Source organism: Fusarium proliferatum (genome assembly GCF_900067095.1).
Source record: "Fusarium proliferatum ET1 genome assembly, contig: FPRO_scaffold010, whole genome shotgun sequence".
NCBI lineage: Eukaryota > Fungi > Ascomycota > Sordariomycetes > Hypocreales > Nectriaceae > Fusarium > Fusarium proliferatum.
The window spans coordinates 663,354-677,411 of record NW_022194799.1 but is presented as its reverse complement, the minus strand read 5'-3'; the positions used below and the strand labels follow the sequence as shown (position 1 = coordinate 677,411).

Sequence of the window (14,058 nt, the reverse complement as noted above, 5' to 3'; positions counted from 1 at the left end):
TGATCAGGTCTCGAATCAACGCGTAGTAGTGCAGAGGCTGAGAATCACGAAGAAAAGAGCCAAGAGGATGGAAGACAAGACAAGACAAGACGAGGCAGTTGAGGGAGAGTGAGTACGAGACGGGAGAGGGATCTAGTTAGATCAGATGACCCTCGTCATGAAAATGAAACAAGAAGGCACTGCACAAGACACCTCAAGAACGCGACTTCCTCAGCGCGTCGTAGTCACCTCACTCGAGTGCACCAAAAACCGAAAATATTGTCGAGTACCAAAACGAGATGAAGTTTGTAGAACTTGATGAGCCAAGATGAGGCAACTGTTGCTGATTGCGTAGCTTCCATTCCCTTGTCACATGGCCCAAGCTCCCTGATCTGGGAGGTAAAAAGATACGTACAATGACGCCAGAACCACTGCAATGCGGGGTCTACGCAAGTATGAGCTGCATTAAATGAGTTTACGTGCATAAACAGGCCTCGGGGAGCGAGAACACATACGACCTTGATAGGGTATTAAAATGAGCCCAGCAATAGGTATCCTAAACTTGTACCAAGTTACCTTAGTCTTTCTGTCATTTAGGATCAAGGTCCTGAGTTGTCTTTCCTCCCCTAGACAGGGCATTTCACAGTTGGAGACAGTCTCCAGAAAGATCACAGCGATAGGAGACACAGATCATAAATAAAACGACTCAATTATCAAGTACAAATTGCCTACGCGATTAGTTCCTTGCTTTTAGTGAATTATCTCGCAAAACACAAGCTGAACATCAAAGCTCGTTCATATAAAGCAATAAAACGCAGTCTCATATTGCAGTCAGTGGTTAGTTCGCTGCCACGTTAGAAACGATCGCTTATCCTCCGTTGTCGGTGTCCGGTTATATATCGATTCTTAAACTATAGTTGAGGTTTAAAGCTGTGTCAGAAAGTCCCCAAAACCAACCAGCCTCGTTAGTCTGCTCATTTAAGCACCCGGAGGCGGGGGAGGCGGAGGCTGATCACTGGGAGGTGGTGGCGGGGCATCTCCAGAAGGCGGCGGAGGAGGAGGTGCAGCGCCGGCATATTGCTGAATAAAGGCGTTAATGTCTCCCAGGCCTGGGGGAGCACCAGGAGGAGCAGGAGGCGCACTGCCGGGGGCACCAAGACCAGGAGGAGCTCCCATTCCGGGAGCAGCACCGTAGGCACCATAGCCAGGATAACCAGCATACCCACCCTGAGTTCCAGGAGCCTGTTGTGCCCAGGGAGCAGCGGCACCTGAAGCACCTGCGTAAGCCTGTCCGTAGTAGCTGTCACCAGCGTTACCGCCTTGATGATCGTCGTTGCGACCACCGCGATCTCTAGCCCAGGGAGCTGCCGATCCACCTTCGTTAGAATCCTGGTTGCGGCTGCGCCATGGTGCAGGTCCACCAGTAGGGCCTCGCTGCCAAGGCTTCGCGTCTCCGTTGTTCTGAGCGCCAGGGCCGGCCTCGATACGCGCAGGAGCTCCAGAAGACCCTCCACCAAGCTCTTGCATGAGTTGCTAATGTGTGTTAGTATTGTATAAGTAGGGAGAAACAGCGGATTCTTACCTCGTATTCACGGTCAACATCATCTCCGCCACCGATACGACCAGCAGGGCGAGCAGCAGCATCGTTGTTGCGCCAGCTAGCACCACGCTGTCGGTCGGGACAATCGCGAGCCATATGACCAGCGTTGCCACAAACGCGACAGATGATGCTCGCAGTGAAGTTTTGCTTCTCAGGGCAGTCGTACTTGCGATGTCCGATCTTACCACAGTTCTGGCAAGCCTGGTTCTCGTCGTCTCGGAGGGTACCGTTAAGGGCAGCGAGTTCTCGGAGCTGGTTACGCTTGAGTTCGTTCTGGCCTTCAGGAATAGACGCAGCCTGGACTGTGTTAGTATAGATCTTATGGGGCTTGAGGGCAGACTTACAGTCTCAATGACGTTGTGGATGAGCTTCTTGGCCTTGTTGACCTTTTCTTCGGTATCGGCCATGATGAGACAGTGCAAATCTTCTTCCTGGTTGCTTGCATGCGCGGCATCAGACCGACCCTTACCCTCCTTTACGGAGCCCTTGCCACGAATGGCGATCTTGGCACCTGAGTCTCCCTCCATTTTCTTCAGAGTGTTACCTCGAGGTCCGATAAGTAAACCAACTTTAGTACGAGAGAGCTAGTGTTAGTGTCTGATTCGCAAAGATTAGATGAACGTGCAAGGGTTAGTCCATTCGATGAAGGACCAGGCCTCAAACACCACCGGGTGTGATGGTGAGTCTGATCAAACTCCAAAAGGAAAACAAAAACAGGGGATAATTTTGGTAAGTAGGGTTAAAGGGTTAGCAATCATACTGAAGTTAATTTCCGGATAATCGTTAACAGGAACATAGACCTTCTCCTGAGTCTTAGTAGGTCTACGGTAATCCTGTGGCGGGTGGTAATTAGGAATGGTCTTCATGGCCTTCTCGATGAGCTTGTGGCGCTCATCTTCAAGCTTCTTTCGGTATCGGTACTCTCGTGTATTGATACGTCGACCGTGGTTATCGTACTGAGGAGCGGGAGAAGGAGATCTGTCATGAGTTAGCATTGCATGTATATATGGACGAAGAAAAAACTTACCGATCGCCGTCAGCTGGGACGACATCGTCGATGCGAAGCTTCTGGGAGATTTCCTCGATACGCAAATGCAGTGTGTAGGCCTCAAGCTGCTCACTTGTCATGTTGGACAAGATGGCAGTGGGCAAGCCCATGAGGCCAGCCGCTTTGTTCTCGGATGCATCACCCCATCGGTTTCGCTTCTTTCGTCGTCGAGGTCCATCAGCGTCGCCGCGAGGCTCGGGATCGCGTCCACGCTTCAAGTCGCGATCGACTCCAGCGTTGCCATTAAACTCCTCCTCCTCATCTCCAAAGCGACGCTTCCCGAGAGGGATGTTGTTGGAACCGGTGATTCCTTGGCTTCTCCACGACATTTTCGAGCGATACGCGATCAAACTTCTGATGCGATGAGAAAAAGGTATTGATGGTCCAGAAAAAGAGCTGGACTTTCGTTGTGGATGTCGAAAGTTCAGAGTGGGTGCCTTGGTGCTTTCAAATGATATGGGGCGATTTGACGGGTCGGTGAAACACTCAGCCGGAGACCCACGTGACTTACCTGAATCAGTTGAAGACGAGACTAGGTAGCAATGTGGGCGAAGGGAATGAAGAGGTCTTATATGACAGTGAACAATTAAAGTTTTTCTGGGAAAGGTATAACAACGGCGTAAGCTTTGCGGTTATTTTGAATAACATATTTATTTTGCTGCTATGAACTGTAAAATAAAGCTTCAATCCTGGTAGGTTGGATGCCTTGATCTTTCTATTGAGATATCCAGACGAGGTTGTCGCCAGTCCCAGGCCACAGCGTCCTGCAATGACGGCCAGAAAATCACCCATGCGTGAGTTTAATAGTATCGGAGTGAATAAAAGAGGATTGATCAAAGTCTATATCTGAAACCGACAACCTGCCAATCCGTCACATCTGATTCAGGGTCCGAGAAATCTCGATGCCCCTGAACATCCCCTCGTACAACACCCCCTGAGCCAGCACTTCCAACGATACCCTCTTCTCTTGTTCGTCTTTCATTCAAACCTTTGAGATAGGTTCTTAAGCATACAGCACAGACTGTAGCCAAGCTGTAACAGACAGTGATAGCCTTGAATGCGGTCTCATACAATGGATCCTCAGACTTCAGGAAGAAATGCGGACCTGCCATATTTCCAACACAATATGTGATGAACAGCATGGCCGTTATGGTCATCTTCTTGGTAACGCCTCGATAATTCGATTGTACAAGTGCCATGTTGAGAGGCATTGCTGCAGATCCGCTCGAGAGGAGGAAGTAGGCAAAAAGATGGATGCTGTGAGGCACATTGTCTCGTTTGTAAATGATTGCACTGCCAATAACACATGGCATGATAACAAAGACGATCAAAATGCAGTTCAACGTGCGGAATCGGCCAGCCAGGTATCCGCTTCCTGATATGATACCTGCTGATAGAAGTGAGTAAGGTATGTTGATGAGTGTGGATTGCAAATTCGTGAATCCGAAAGACTCGACCACGATATTCGCAAAGCTTTGTGATCCGCCGTTCGGAATCTGCGTGAATAGCTCGATACCCACGATGAACCAAGACTTGGGGTCAATCAAGCACTCACGGACCTGGTCCCATTTCCATTTCGTATGTTCAGTCGCACCAGTACCAGAAGATTCTACACGCTGTGCCGCGATCCTTCTCTCCTTGGGCGTGAGGAAAGGAGCTTTAGAAATGTTGTCTGGAAGAAGAAAAAACAAAGGTATTGCCCACGTAAAAGTCGTGGTGCCCAAGATGATGTACATCCACCTCCAAGGTTGTATCGATGCTCCATCGATGTGACCAACTGCAAATGCAAGCAGACTGGCTACCAGACCTCCAACGGAGTTTCCAGAAAACCAGATTCCAACACGAGTCGGCATCTCATCGCGGGTATACCAAGTTGAAGTCAGAAACATGAAACCGGGCGTTATCGTAGCCTCTGCGACGCCCAGGAGAAACCGGGTGACCAAGAGGCCGCTGAAGTTATGGCACGCCGCAGTGAGTGCAACGACCAAGCCCCAAAATAGTGTGTTTACTGTAAGATATTTCGCAGTTGGAAGACGTGTAATGAGAACAGTTGTTGGATACGTCCATAGGAGATAGCCTAGGTAAAAGACGCTGCCAACCCAGCTGTATTGCTGGCCTTTGAGATGCTGCAACAATGTCAGTATTGTAGGGCTGAGATCGAATGGTGGACATACAGTATCCTCTCTTAGTCCAAAAACAGCGGCACTGGATAGAATGACCTTGTCCATGAAATTCAGCATATAGCTTATGAACAATAATGGAATGATGGCTCTGTCAATCTTGGCCAATACTATGTTTGCCTCTTCATCGTCGAGAGTGTTCTCTGGAGTCGACAGGGTACTGCCGGACGTAGAAGGATGTCTGTGACTATGTAAGAGCGGAAGGTTTGGATTGTTGTCATCTCCATGCTCTGTGAAGCCGTCTGGTTGACCGTCGAGCGATGATGAAGCATCTCTTCTGTTGGAGGTGTTGGTTGAACATGGCTCATTCATCTCTGCTCTTGCAGGATGGAATGATAACTGAGAAGAGACACGCACCGCGTCAATCTACTTCCGTAGCTTCACAGGCATCGGATTTTTAAGGTTCAATTGTTTCTGAGGAATGATGACTCTTGCGTGAACAGAAAGTTAAGTCGTGGTCAAAAGATAACAGCCAAGCTAGGAGGTGCGAATAGCCCCCTTATACTGTGCTGAGCACGGACAGGTGTAAGTGGCCCAAAATCGCATCAATGATCGCCGCGATCAGTCAAAGCAAGCATGAACATGTTTCTGAAATTGATGAGAATAGTTTGGTTAAACTTCCAGTTCAAATGATGTCTGCTCATAAATTTCCACAAATCGCAGTGTCATGCTATCCTCTTCCTTGGCTATTTCATATCAGGCTGTTGACACACCTCGGGGTCTAGGAGTGGTGCATCGCATTTCCTGACTCTCGCTGGTGCCTGTCGAAAAGTCAACCTCGCCTGCCTGGTCTGATTCCCGCGCCTCATTGAGAATGCCCAAGTGCGCTTCCTGATGATCTTTGCTGAGATGATGCGCTTTCATAAAGAAACTGAGCAACAAACCAATACCGGAGAATGCAGTATACTGTCGAAAATCAGTATGAAAAAAGAATTAGGAATCGGTCGGTTTCCGTACCATTATCCAAATCTTGTCGAGAGCATTGAAGAATGCTGTCCTCACGACAAGCTGCGACTCTGTCGGTAAGGTCTTGATCAGATCAACGCTCGCAGACGCAGACGCACCATTGAACAACCTGGCTAGGTCGGGACCCAGACTATCTTCAAGAGTCTGATATTCGCCTTTCATTCCGTTCTGGAAAAGTATCCCGCCAATGACAACGGATATCCCTGAGGCCAGTGTTCGGATAAAGCCCATCGCCGTGGTCGCGGCCGCAACGTCCTTATGCGGCACAACAGCCTGAACAGACAACAAGGGACCTTCAAAGTTCAAGCCAACCCCAATTCCTGTCAGTGTCTGGAAAGAGATCAATTTTGCCCAGTTCATGTCAATTTCCAGGTTGATCATCAGGCCCATTCCCAGTGTCATGATCATCAACCCGACACGAGAGACAAGAAGATACTTGCCACTGAACTGGATGTAGGCCCCAGTAAGAGCAGCAGAAATCGAGATGGGTAAGATGAAAGGGAGAAGTAACACACCCGAGCGCAGTGGGCTCGCTAGGAGAACTGCTTGAAAGTATAACGGGAGGTAATAGGCAACACCGAGAAACACAAACGCATGGAAGAATGTGACGGCGTATGCTGAAGAGGATGAACAGGTCTTGAAGAGATGTACTGGCAAAACAGGAAACTCTGCCAACTTCCACTCATTCCATATGAACAACACGCCAGTGACCACACCAAAAACTATGAGAGACACCACTGTTGCAGAGTTCCAAGGCTCGTACACGCCGCCAAGGTAAAGACCGAGTAGCAGCATTAGAGTCCCTCCTATGATGAGAAAGCTGCCGGGCCAGTCGATGGCTCTCAGGCCTGCCCAAACAGGGGTGTTGGGAGATGGGAGTTTGAGGGTGAAGAATAAGAGAACAAAGACTGCAGCGGTGATTGGTACTATGGATATCAGCTATAGCTCGAAAGATTTGTTGGTGAAACTTACAGTTGATCCAAAAACACCATCTCCAACTGGACACTGTTAGTAAGAATACCGAACAACATACACGGACTTACTTCAACCGATCCGTAAGTGCGCCTCCAAGTACAGGACCAATTCCAGACGCAACGGCCCAGACAATCGATGTCAGTCCATAGTATAGCCCCCGGTCCCGTTGTGAGAACATATCGCTGATACAGATATTCACCAGCGTTTGCATCCCAGCAGCGCCCAATCCTTGAATGGCCCGCCCAGCGATAAAGACCGCCAGGTCATCAACCAGAGCACAAACAAGGCTACCCGCAAAGAATATGACATTGGCGACGAGTAATATGGGTTTTCTACCCCAGATATCGGAAATCTTGCCCCAGGGTGGTGTCGAGGCAGTGTGGGCGAGGACAAAAGATGTGCCTATCCAAGTATAACCCGAATCAGATGCAAAATGGGCGGCGATGGTTGGAAGTGCCGTTGACACAATTGTCAATTCAAGTGCGGCGAGGAAGACACAGGCGCAGAGTGAGGACATGACCGTTGCGATCTGAAGCAGAGTCTTCTTCGATTTGGGACTCTGGATGCCGGGTTCATCGGAGCTGGAAGCGTCATGGATGTTACCTAAGTTGGAGACCGGCGTTTCTCGAACAGAGTGGTGTTGATTGCAAACTTGGTTTGCCGCTGAGCCTCTGTCGTTGATACCGTCAAGTTGTGTAATTGGCATGGCTGGTCCAGGGGCCTGGGAGGTTGTTTGTGACATTGTAGTCGGAAAAGTCGCACATTGCAAATTATCTTCGGGTATGAGCCACAGGAGGTGAAGAAGGGGTATTTATATAACAAGAACTCCCTAAAATATGACATTGTTTCCGTCGTGACGTTTCTGCTAAGGCCGTGGCTCGTTTCCTGTCAAAGGACCCTTGCCCATGGTGTTGCTCGTAGTGGACCCTCTCTGAATGCGATCGCATTCGAGGCTCCACCAGGACGGACGGGATAATATCTGGGGTAAGCGTACTCCCACCTCAAGTGTCCTTGGTGCTTCCCTTCACATCTTTATCCTCACAAGCTGCGTCGCCAGGCTTTAGCATCTTACAGGCTCGCTCTCATTAACCTTTTCTTTTTCCCCTTCCCGACACGATGAACCTTGGCTACAAAATCAGCCTCCCATGTTCAGTGATGCCGCCACACCTTTATCCCATGTCAACAAGATGCGCTAGGCGATGCGACCCCCAAGAGAACTGACTGGCTGGGTACATCACGTGTGAGGCTTCATGCGTGATAACACCAAGTCCTACATCTCAGGTTCCTGCCATAGGCTATCTCCCGGTATCAGATACTGTCGCCTCATTCACAAGAACCAAGCCAGCTCGTCCAGTATGTCAGACAACAAATCTGATGTCAGAACTTTACAACCTCATACTCTCTGCTCCCTCTGTACATCTTTCTGGGAGAGTACAACATGCCTCAAATTCCGACCTGAGGTCCTTCTCAGCGGCGGAGAAGGCGTCCCATCGATGCCACAGCATCTTCTCTTCTCTCCCAGCCGCACCGACGTTCTATCCGCTGCTTCGCGAGGCTGCCACTTCTGCTCCATCATCGTTGGAGCCGTTGTAGGATGCACCGGAGATCATGGTGATCGACAGTTTTCTGGTGACCAGAATGGCCCTATCTACATCTCAATAGCAATGTTGGACACAGATGCTGGTACCTTTCTCCTTACGCTGTTTCCCTGCGAAGAGTCAAGGATCTTTAGCCATGATCAAATACTCAGCGATTATACTTTGCAACTACGCCCAGTCACAGGTATTACTTATTGGGCCCTTGAAATCTCAGGGCTAATCTATGGTAGAGAACCTTGGGGGCATAAAACCTGGCAATCAACACCTTTTATCGACGCTACAGTCTACAACCTATTCCGATGCAACTGCCAACTTCATCCGATCTTGGATTACTGAATGCCAGAGTACTCATATCCTGTGCGGCGACGATCTTTTGAGCCTGAATCTTGGTTCCACAGAAACAAAGGCACGACCGCGGCGTTTGCTAGATCTTTTGGCTTTCCAGAATGTCGAGAAAATACGGATTATCGAGGCCAATAATGATCACACCAAAGAATACTGTGCCCTGAGTTACAGCTGGGGATTCAGTAAGCCCTGTGTCATGACATCCTCTAATTTGGCGGCGTTTCAAAAAGAAATTCACGTCAAAGATTTGCCGAAATTACTACAAGACTCTATTCAAGTGGTTAGGGGTCTCGGGTTTAGGTATCTATGGATCGATGCCCTTTGCATCATGCAAGATGGAAGTCAATCCTCTGTAGCGTCGGACGACTGGGTTGACCAGGCAGGCAAGATGAACGACATTTTCGGGAACGCAGCTGTCACCATCGCGGCAGCCGAATGCTTTGATGGCAACTCAAGCATGATCGTGCCACGAAATCCCTTGAACCAACTATCTTGTCGCCTGGACGCGAGCACGAATCTCTACTATGAAGTCGTTCCGCCATGCACTCCACACTGTTTGTTGCACCCTTTCGATAAAGCGCGCTTTCACCTCGATACCAGAGCGTGGGTGTTCCAGGAGCGAATATTGTCGCCTCGGACTGTGCACTTGACTCGCAACTTCGTTCATCTCGAGTGTAGGACTGAACTCCGTTGCGGAGCTATGGGAGGATCTGACGCATGCTATCACAGCGGCGCCATTGCCAAAGCAGATTATCAAGTTCTGTTTTCCATGTTCGGACCCTACGGGCTTGATGATTCTGCCCACGATGCATTTCTCTCCTTCTGGCATGAGCTCGTCAGGAAGTACTCGACAACGAATCTGAGCCGCAAGTCAGACTTATTGGTTGCTCTGGCTGGTCTTGCAAAGCAAGTTCAGATCAAATCACAACTCACCTGGTCATTTGGGCTGTGGCAGGAGCATCTACTCCGGGATTTGCTATGGTATGTCAGGGGAGGAAGAGGCACACCTTGTCATGAGAGGTCGCCGACTTGGTCTTGGGCCAGCATTGATGTACAAGGACCGCAGATCATTCATGAGCCTGCCACACAAGTTTCCCTTCTCGCGGACATCATCGGTCTGCCTGATGCAACAGACTTTGTAGGCCGTGGTCTACTGGTAGATGCAACGAAACATTGCGTCAAGGTTTCAGGCTTATTACGGCCTGGTGCTCCGGATTCGTTAAAATATGGTCAGAATTCTGCTTCTAGAATGCACAAAGATATTTGTGTCCATAGGAATTGCCGAGGGATACGACATATCCACCGCCAATGCCCATTTCATCCAGACTACGACCTCCCGAACAACATCGAGTTGTACAGCTTCCTCATAGCTTGCGCTTCCGGAGCCCAACAAAGGATGGGCTCTTCTCAAAGTTTAGATACGCATGTGGGGATTGTTCTGACGCCTGTCCCAGAACATGAACGTCGATACAGACGCGTTGGCTATTTCCACATTGACATTCAGGAGACAGATGATGATGATCAAGTAATACCGTGGATTCTGGAGAGTTCCAATTTTGTTGAAATAGAGGTAATCTAGCAGAACCTGACAAATCTCACCCGAGGCAGTGTAAAATATTCCTGATATACCCCTGTTGTTCTGTTACTCGACTTACACGCCTACTTGTTGGCTCAAACCATATCAGTGCTTCATTCAATGACTCATCAACATATCGAGATGCTTCCTGCAAGTGTCGTAAACAAGTCTCTCGATCATGGCGCGTGATCTCAAAGCGCATCTGCTCTATTCTGCCTAGGCCTTCTAGAGTAGCGTAGCGCAGCTTGGCCCTTGGGAAACCACTGAGCTGTTCAGCCCGTTCCAAAGCCATCCTGTAGTACGACTGTGCGCCGTCTAGATCACCGCCATCTAGGTGATCATCTGCGACATTGGTGACAGTCCAGACAACGTTTCGTGCGGATGGTCCATAGAACGATTCTTGGTTCCGCAAAAGCTGAGCTCGACGGTATCCACCTTCAATACGGTCTCGACCGTGGTAAAGGCAGTCACAGAGTCGCTCCTCGATATAGAGGCGATGCCAGGTGTGGGGGGACTTATCGGAGAATACTGCCAATGCAGCCCGAAGACTCGAGATAGCCGTGCACTGCAGTAGCGCAGGTGGCAATAAGGAGAGGGACACCAAGAATTGGATGAGAGGGGAGGGTGTCCGCAAAGACGAAGCCATCGCCGCCGAATACCGGAGCAGGCATGTCAATACTTCTTGTGCATTGCACGCCGAGAGCTCACACACGATGGCTAACAGTTGAGCAAGACTCATTGGATGGCAGTCAGAAAGAAGAGGCTGAACAAGGTCAAAAGCTTGATGGAAATGCGGAAATGCGCCTGGACCTCCACGCACCATCTGTGCTAGACCTTCTTGCATGCGATTCCCGAAACGCCCGTGTATAGTGAACTGATGAACCTCTGGCTCTGGATGGATTTCATGGCTGAGGTAGACTCCGCAGTAGTCAGTTAGACTGGCAGCTGCCTTTTGCTCGAGGGTGAATATTGGCGTGGGAATATTAACAGGAGACATGGACATGGCCACGCTGCTGGCTGAGGATAGCGCAGCGATTGTTGAACTGCCTTCGCTCGTACCCTCCACAGGACTATCTCCCTCTTGAAGAAGCCTGACAGGTGGCTCTTCCTGGGATACTGCAGCTGAGCGACACCAATGAATTGGGTTCTGTATGCCCTTCCGTCTGAAGTATCGCAGGATCTCATGCAACGGAACATGGCGTCCTCGGATCACAAACCAGGGTTCCGGGACTGGCCACGACGCAGGGTCTGGATCGAGTAAGCGAAGAGCCGCAACCATGCCGTGGAACTGGTTGTTTCTTTGCAGGTTCCATTGGCTGATTCTAGCCCTGATCATGCGCGTGTTGACCCTGTATCCTAGCGATTTCAAATGATCCCTGACCTCTGCCATAGAAAGCCTGCGATCGTGGTAGAGCTCTTTGACGAGGGGCCGCAGGCGCGACCAGTCCTCGCTTGATGGTATCGTAAGAACCGATTGGGGATTTGCGAGGGGATCCATTAGGGCGACTGATTTGGGAATGAAGGTATGCATGCAGAGTCTGTGGGGGACCGAGATTTGGATATATATGCATGGGCGTTTTGTAGTTCGTATATTGGCGTCCCCATGAATGGGCTAGATCACACCATGGCTGTCAAACGTCCAGCCCTTCCCATACCATTCCGTGTCTTGAGAAGTGAGGGGCTCAGGGGCCTTTCAGCACTTGGAACCCCTCTCATGTTAGCGATATGCAGGTTTAGCGATCCAAACGTCTGAGCAACTTTGTCACGACGCATTAGTCTGATAGCTTATTGGATACCGGTCAAAGTGCACATTTGCGAGGAGGCATTCTTGTAGCAAATATGCCTACGCTAACCACGTGAAGGCAGCCTTGTTTTAGTGTAGGACTCATTCGGCAATTGCAGCAGTTGAAATCAGCCCATTTGGAGCCTGAAACTTGAGGAACAGGAAGAAGATGGAGGGTTCAGCTCGTGCGGCTGAGTTGCGATAGCGTGTAAGTTATAGCATCTACCCAATCAGCATTAACGAGGAGGTCACTGTTGATCTACTTATTGATTTTCAACCTGGTTTATCAGAGTTCAAGCTCAATTGGTGTGGTGCTTTACGAAGAATGCAAGCACTGTAATTCTTCAGGCACAAGAACGCACAGTAGGGGCCAAAAACGATCGAATGAGTGTCTTAGACTTGGCGAAAATGACAGAGTATCAACCGGTGCAGATAGATGAAAAGATGAGAACAGCAGACTGTAGTAATTAAAATCCAGCTTCAAACGGAGTCCAGTCCTTCCGACTACATCACCACACAGCTATCCGTCACAGCATCAACAATCTCCTCCACGATCCCACCACTATCCCCATCGTCACTATCACCATACCCAGAGAATCTTGTATGAACGTCAGAGTCGTGAATTGGCTGGTTTGTAGTTGTGTCGACGTAGCTGGCGCCATTGTTGTAGTCAACACCAACTGTGTGGTTGTCACCTGTTGTAAGCTCAGGTTTGTCGACGCTGGTGGGATATTCGACCTTTGGTGGTGGAGGAGGAGTTTCTGAAGACATGTTGAATTAGGGTGGATGGGAAGGGATGCGAATTGCTTGTCAAGCTGAAATAGATGGGTTGTTCAGCTGAAAGCCTGGTAGAATCGAGACGAGTTTGCGGTTGGGGTATTTAGGTCGCGTTAATGATGGAGGGATGATCGAGGATATATACATATACATACAAACCACGACTTACACGGGAATACAGTGGAAACGACGCAGTCTTTCAACGCGCCCAAAGTGCCCGGGCAAAGGCACAGTTGTGTCTTAACCCCGTTTTAAGGAGGATAGCCTTCACTCTAAAGAAGCTTTCAGCCTCAAACATGGTAGCTAATGCACGGGCATTGCTGGTTAGTTGGTCATGCTTGGGCGTTCTGTCAAACTAGCGGTTTTAGACGGCCATATTTGCCTCCATTAGTTCAGATGACATATCAAGCGATACAACAAAACAACTGCTTTAAAAACGCCGCTCTTTCAGCCTCGCTTATGCATGGGCGTTCTGTAAATATTTGGCGTCTCTGGGGGCAGCTATCACCCAAACGATGCAACCATCTCACAGACCTACCCCTGCTTTGTGAAATAACCTTATCAGCAAGCATACTGATCAGAAACCCTGAGCTGCGAGTGGACCTCATCTCTATGAACTATGTTGGAATCGCAGGACTGTGGTTGTACGCCAAAAGGGGCTGGATTCAGCCTCACATGATGTGATCCCAGAGGTGACTAATATATACTTGAGATTGCCTCTCCAGAAAGGGGACTCATCTGGTTCAAAAAAAGACACAAATGATCAACTCACACAAGTTGCATGCCTACTTCTCAAACCCTTCAATCTCATCGTGATATCTCTTGCTGAGGTACTGGCAGACACATCCCCCATCATCCTATCCATTACCCCCCACTCTCAAGACATTATCTACAAAAAGAAAAGATCAACATGGTCTTCCACCTCATCCCAGCCCTCGCAGTTGCAGGCGTCAAGTATGTGATCAAAGAAGCAACTGACGCCCCAACTTGTGGCAAATGCGGTAGGGAGAAGATGAAGATGTGGGCGGGTTTCCGTATCATCTTCCTTTGTGAGGATTGCGAAAACGGCATGGAAGTCAAGTTGGGCTTGAAAGCTGTTCAGATCGCTACTTTTGGTGTAAGTTAATTCTCTTGGATCTGGGTCTAACGTGTGATATGCTAATGTTGGCTTGTAGTTGGCGAATTGATACCCATTGCCATGATTGAAGTGGTGTTTATACTACCTCGATGC

At 49.3% G+C, this 14,058-nt stretch overlaps 7 protein-coding genes across 7 annotated transcripts; 2 read left to right on the top strand and 5 right to left on the bottom strand.

Annotated features, from left to right (window-relative positions):
• Positions 1–957: 957 nt before the first annotated feature.
• On the bottom strand, positions 958–2,956 carry FPRO_11674 (uncharacterized protein; the record flags this gene model as incomplete). The annotated part of the gene is made up of 5 exons (XM_031221176.1): positions 958–1,512; positions 1,562–1,876; positions 1,924–2,147; positions 2,340–2,557; positions 2,607–2,956. The coding sequence occupies 5 exons, from the start codon at positions 2,954–2,956 to the stop codon at positions 958–960; spliced, it is 1,662 nt and encodes a 553-aa protein (XP_031086761.1).
• Positions 2,957–3,460: 504 nt separating this feature from the next.
• Positions 3,461–5,119, bottom strand: FPRO_11673 (uncharacterized protein; the record flags this gene model as incomplete). The annotated part of the gene is made up of 2 exons (XM_031221175.1): positions 3,461–4,753; positions 4,802–5,119. 2 exons carry the CDS (start codon positions 5,117–5,119, stop codon positions 3,461–3,463), a joined length of 1,611 nt encoding a protein of 536 aa, XP_031086760.1.
• Positions 5,120–5,503: 384 nt separating this feature from the next.
• On the bottom strand, positions 5,504–7,490 carry FPRO_11672 (uncharacterized protein; the record flags this gene model as incomplete). The annotated part of the gene is made up of 4 exons (XM_031221174.1): positions 5,504–5,713; positions 5,765–6,699; positions 6,746–6,771; positions 6,817–7,490. 4 exons carry the CDS (start codon positions 7,488–7,490, stop codon positions 5,504–5,506), a joined length of 1,845 nt encoding a protein of 614 aa, XP_031086759.1.
• A 613-nt stretch (positions 7,491–8,103) lies between these two features.
• On the top strand, positions 8,104–10,270 carry FPRO_11671 (uncharacterized protein; the record flags this gene model as incomplete). Its single annotated transcript, XM_031221173.1, has 2 exons — positions 8,104–8,530; positions 8,577–10,270. 2 exons carry the CDS (start codon positions 8,104–8,106, stop codon positions 10,268–10,270), a joined length of 2,121 nt encoding a protein of 706 aa, XP_031086758.1.
• A 16-nt stretch (positions 10,271–10,286) lies between these two features.
• Positions 10,287–11,765, bottom strand: FPRO_11670 (uncharacterized protein; the record flags this gene model as incomplete). Its single annotated transcript, XM_031221172.1, has 1 exon — positions 10,287–11,765. The coding sequence occupies one exon, from the start codon at positions 11,763–11,765 to the stop codon at positions 10,287–10,289; it is 1,479 nt and encodes a 492-aa protein (XP_031086757.1).
• Positions 11,766–12,469: 704 nt separating this feature from the next.
• Positions 12,470–12,821, bottom strand: FPRO_11669 (uncharacterized protein; the record flags this gene model as incomplete). Its single annotated transcript, XM_031221171.1, has 2 exons — positions 12,470–12,508; positions 12,564–12,821. 2 exons carry the CDS (start codon positions 12,819–12,821, stop codon positions 12,470–12,472), a joined length of 297 nt encoding a protein of 98 aa, XP_031086756.1.
• A 916-nt stretch (positions 12,822–13,737) lies between these two features.
• Positions 13,738–14,014, top strand: FPRO_11668 (uncharacterized protein; the record flags this gene model as incomplete). The annotated part of the gene is made up of 2 exons (XM_031221169.1): positions 13,738–13,944; positions 14,003–14,014. The coding sequence occupies 2 exons, from the start codon at positions 13,738–13,740 to the stop codon at positions 14,012–14,014; spliced, it is 219 nt and encodes a 72-aa protein (XP_031086755.1).
• Between the last annotated feature and the right edge of the window lie 44 nt (positions 14,015–14,058).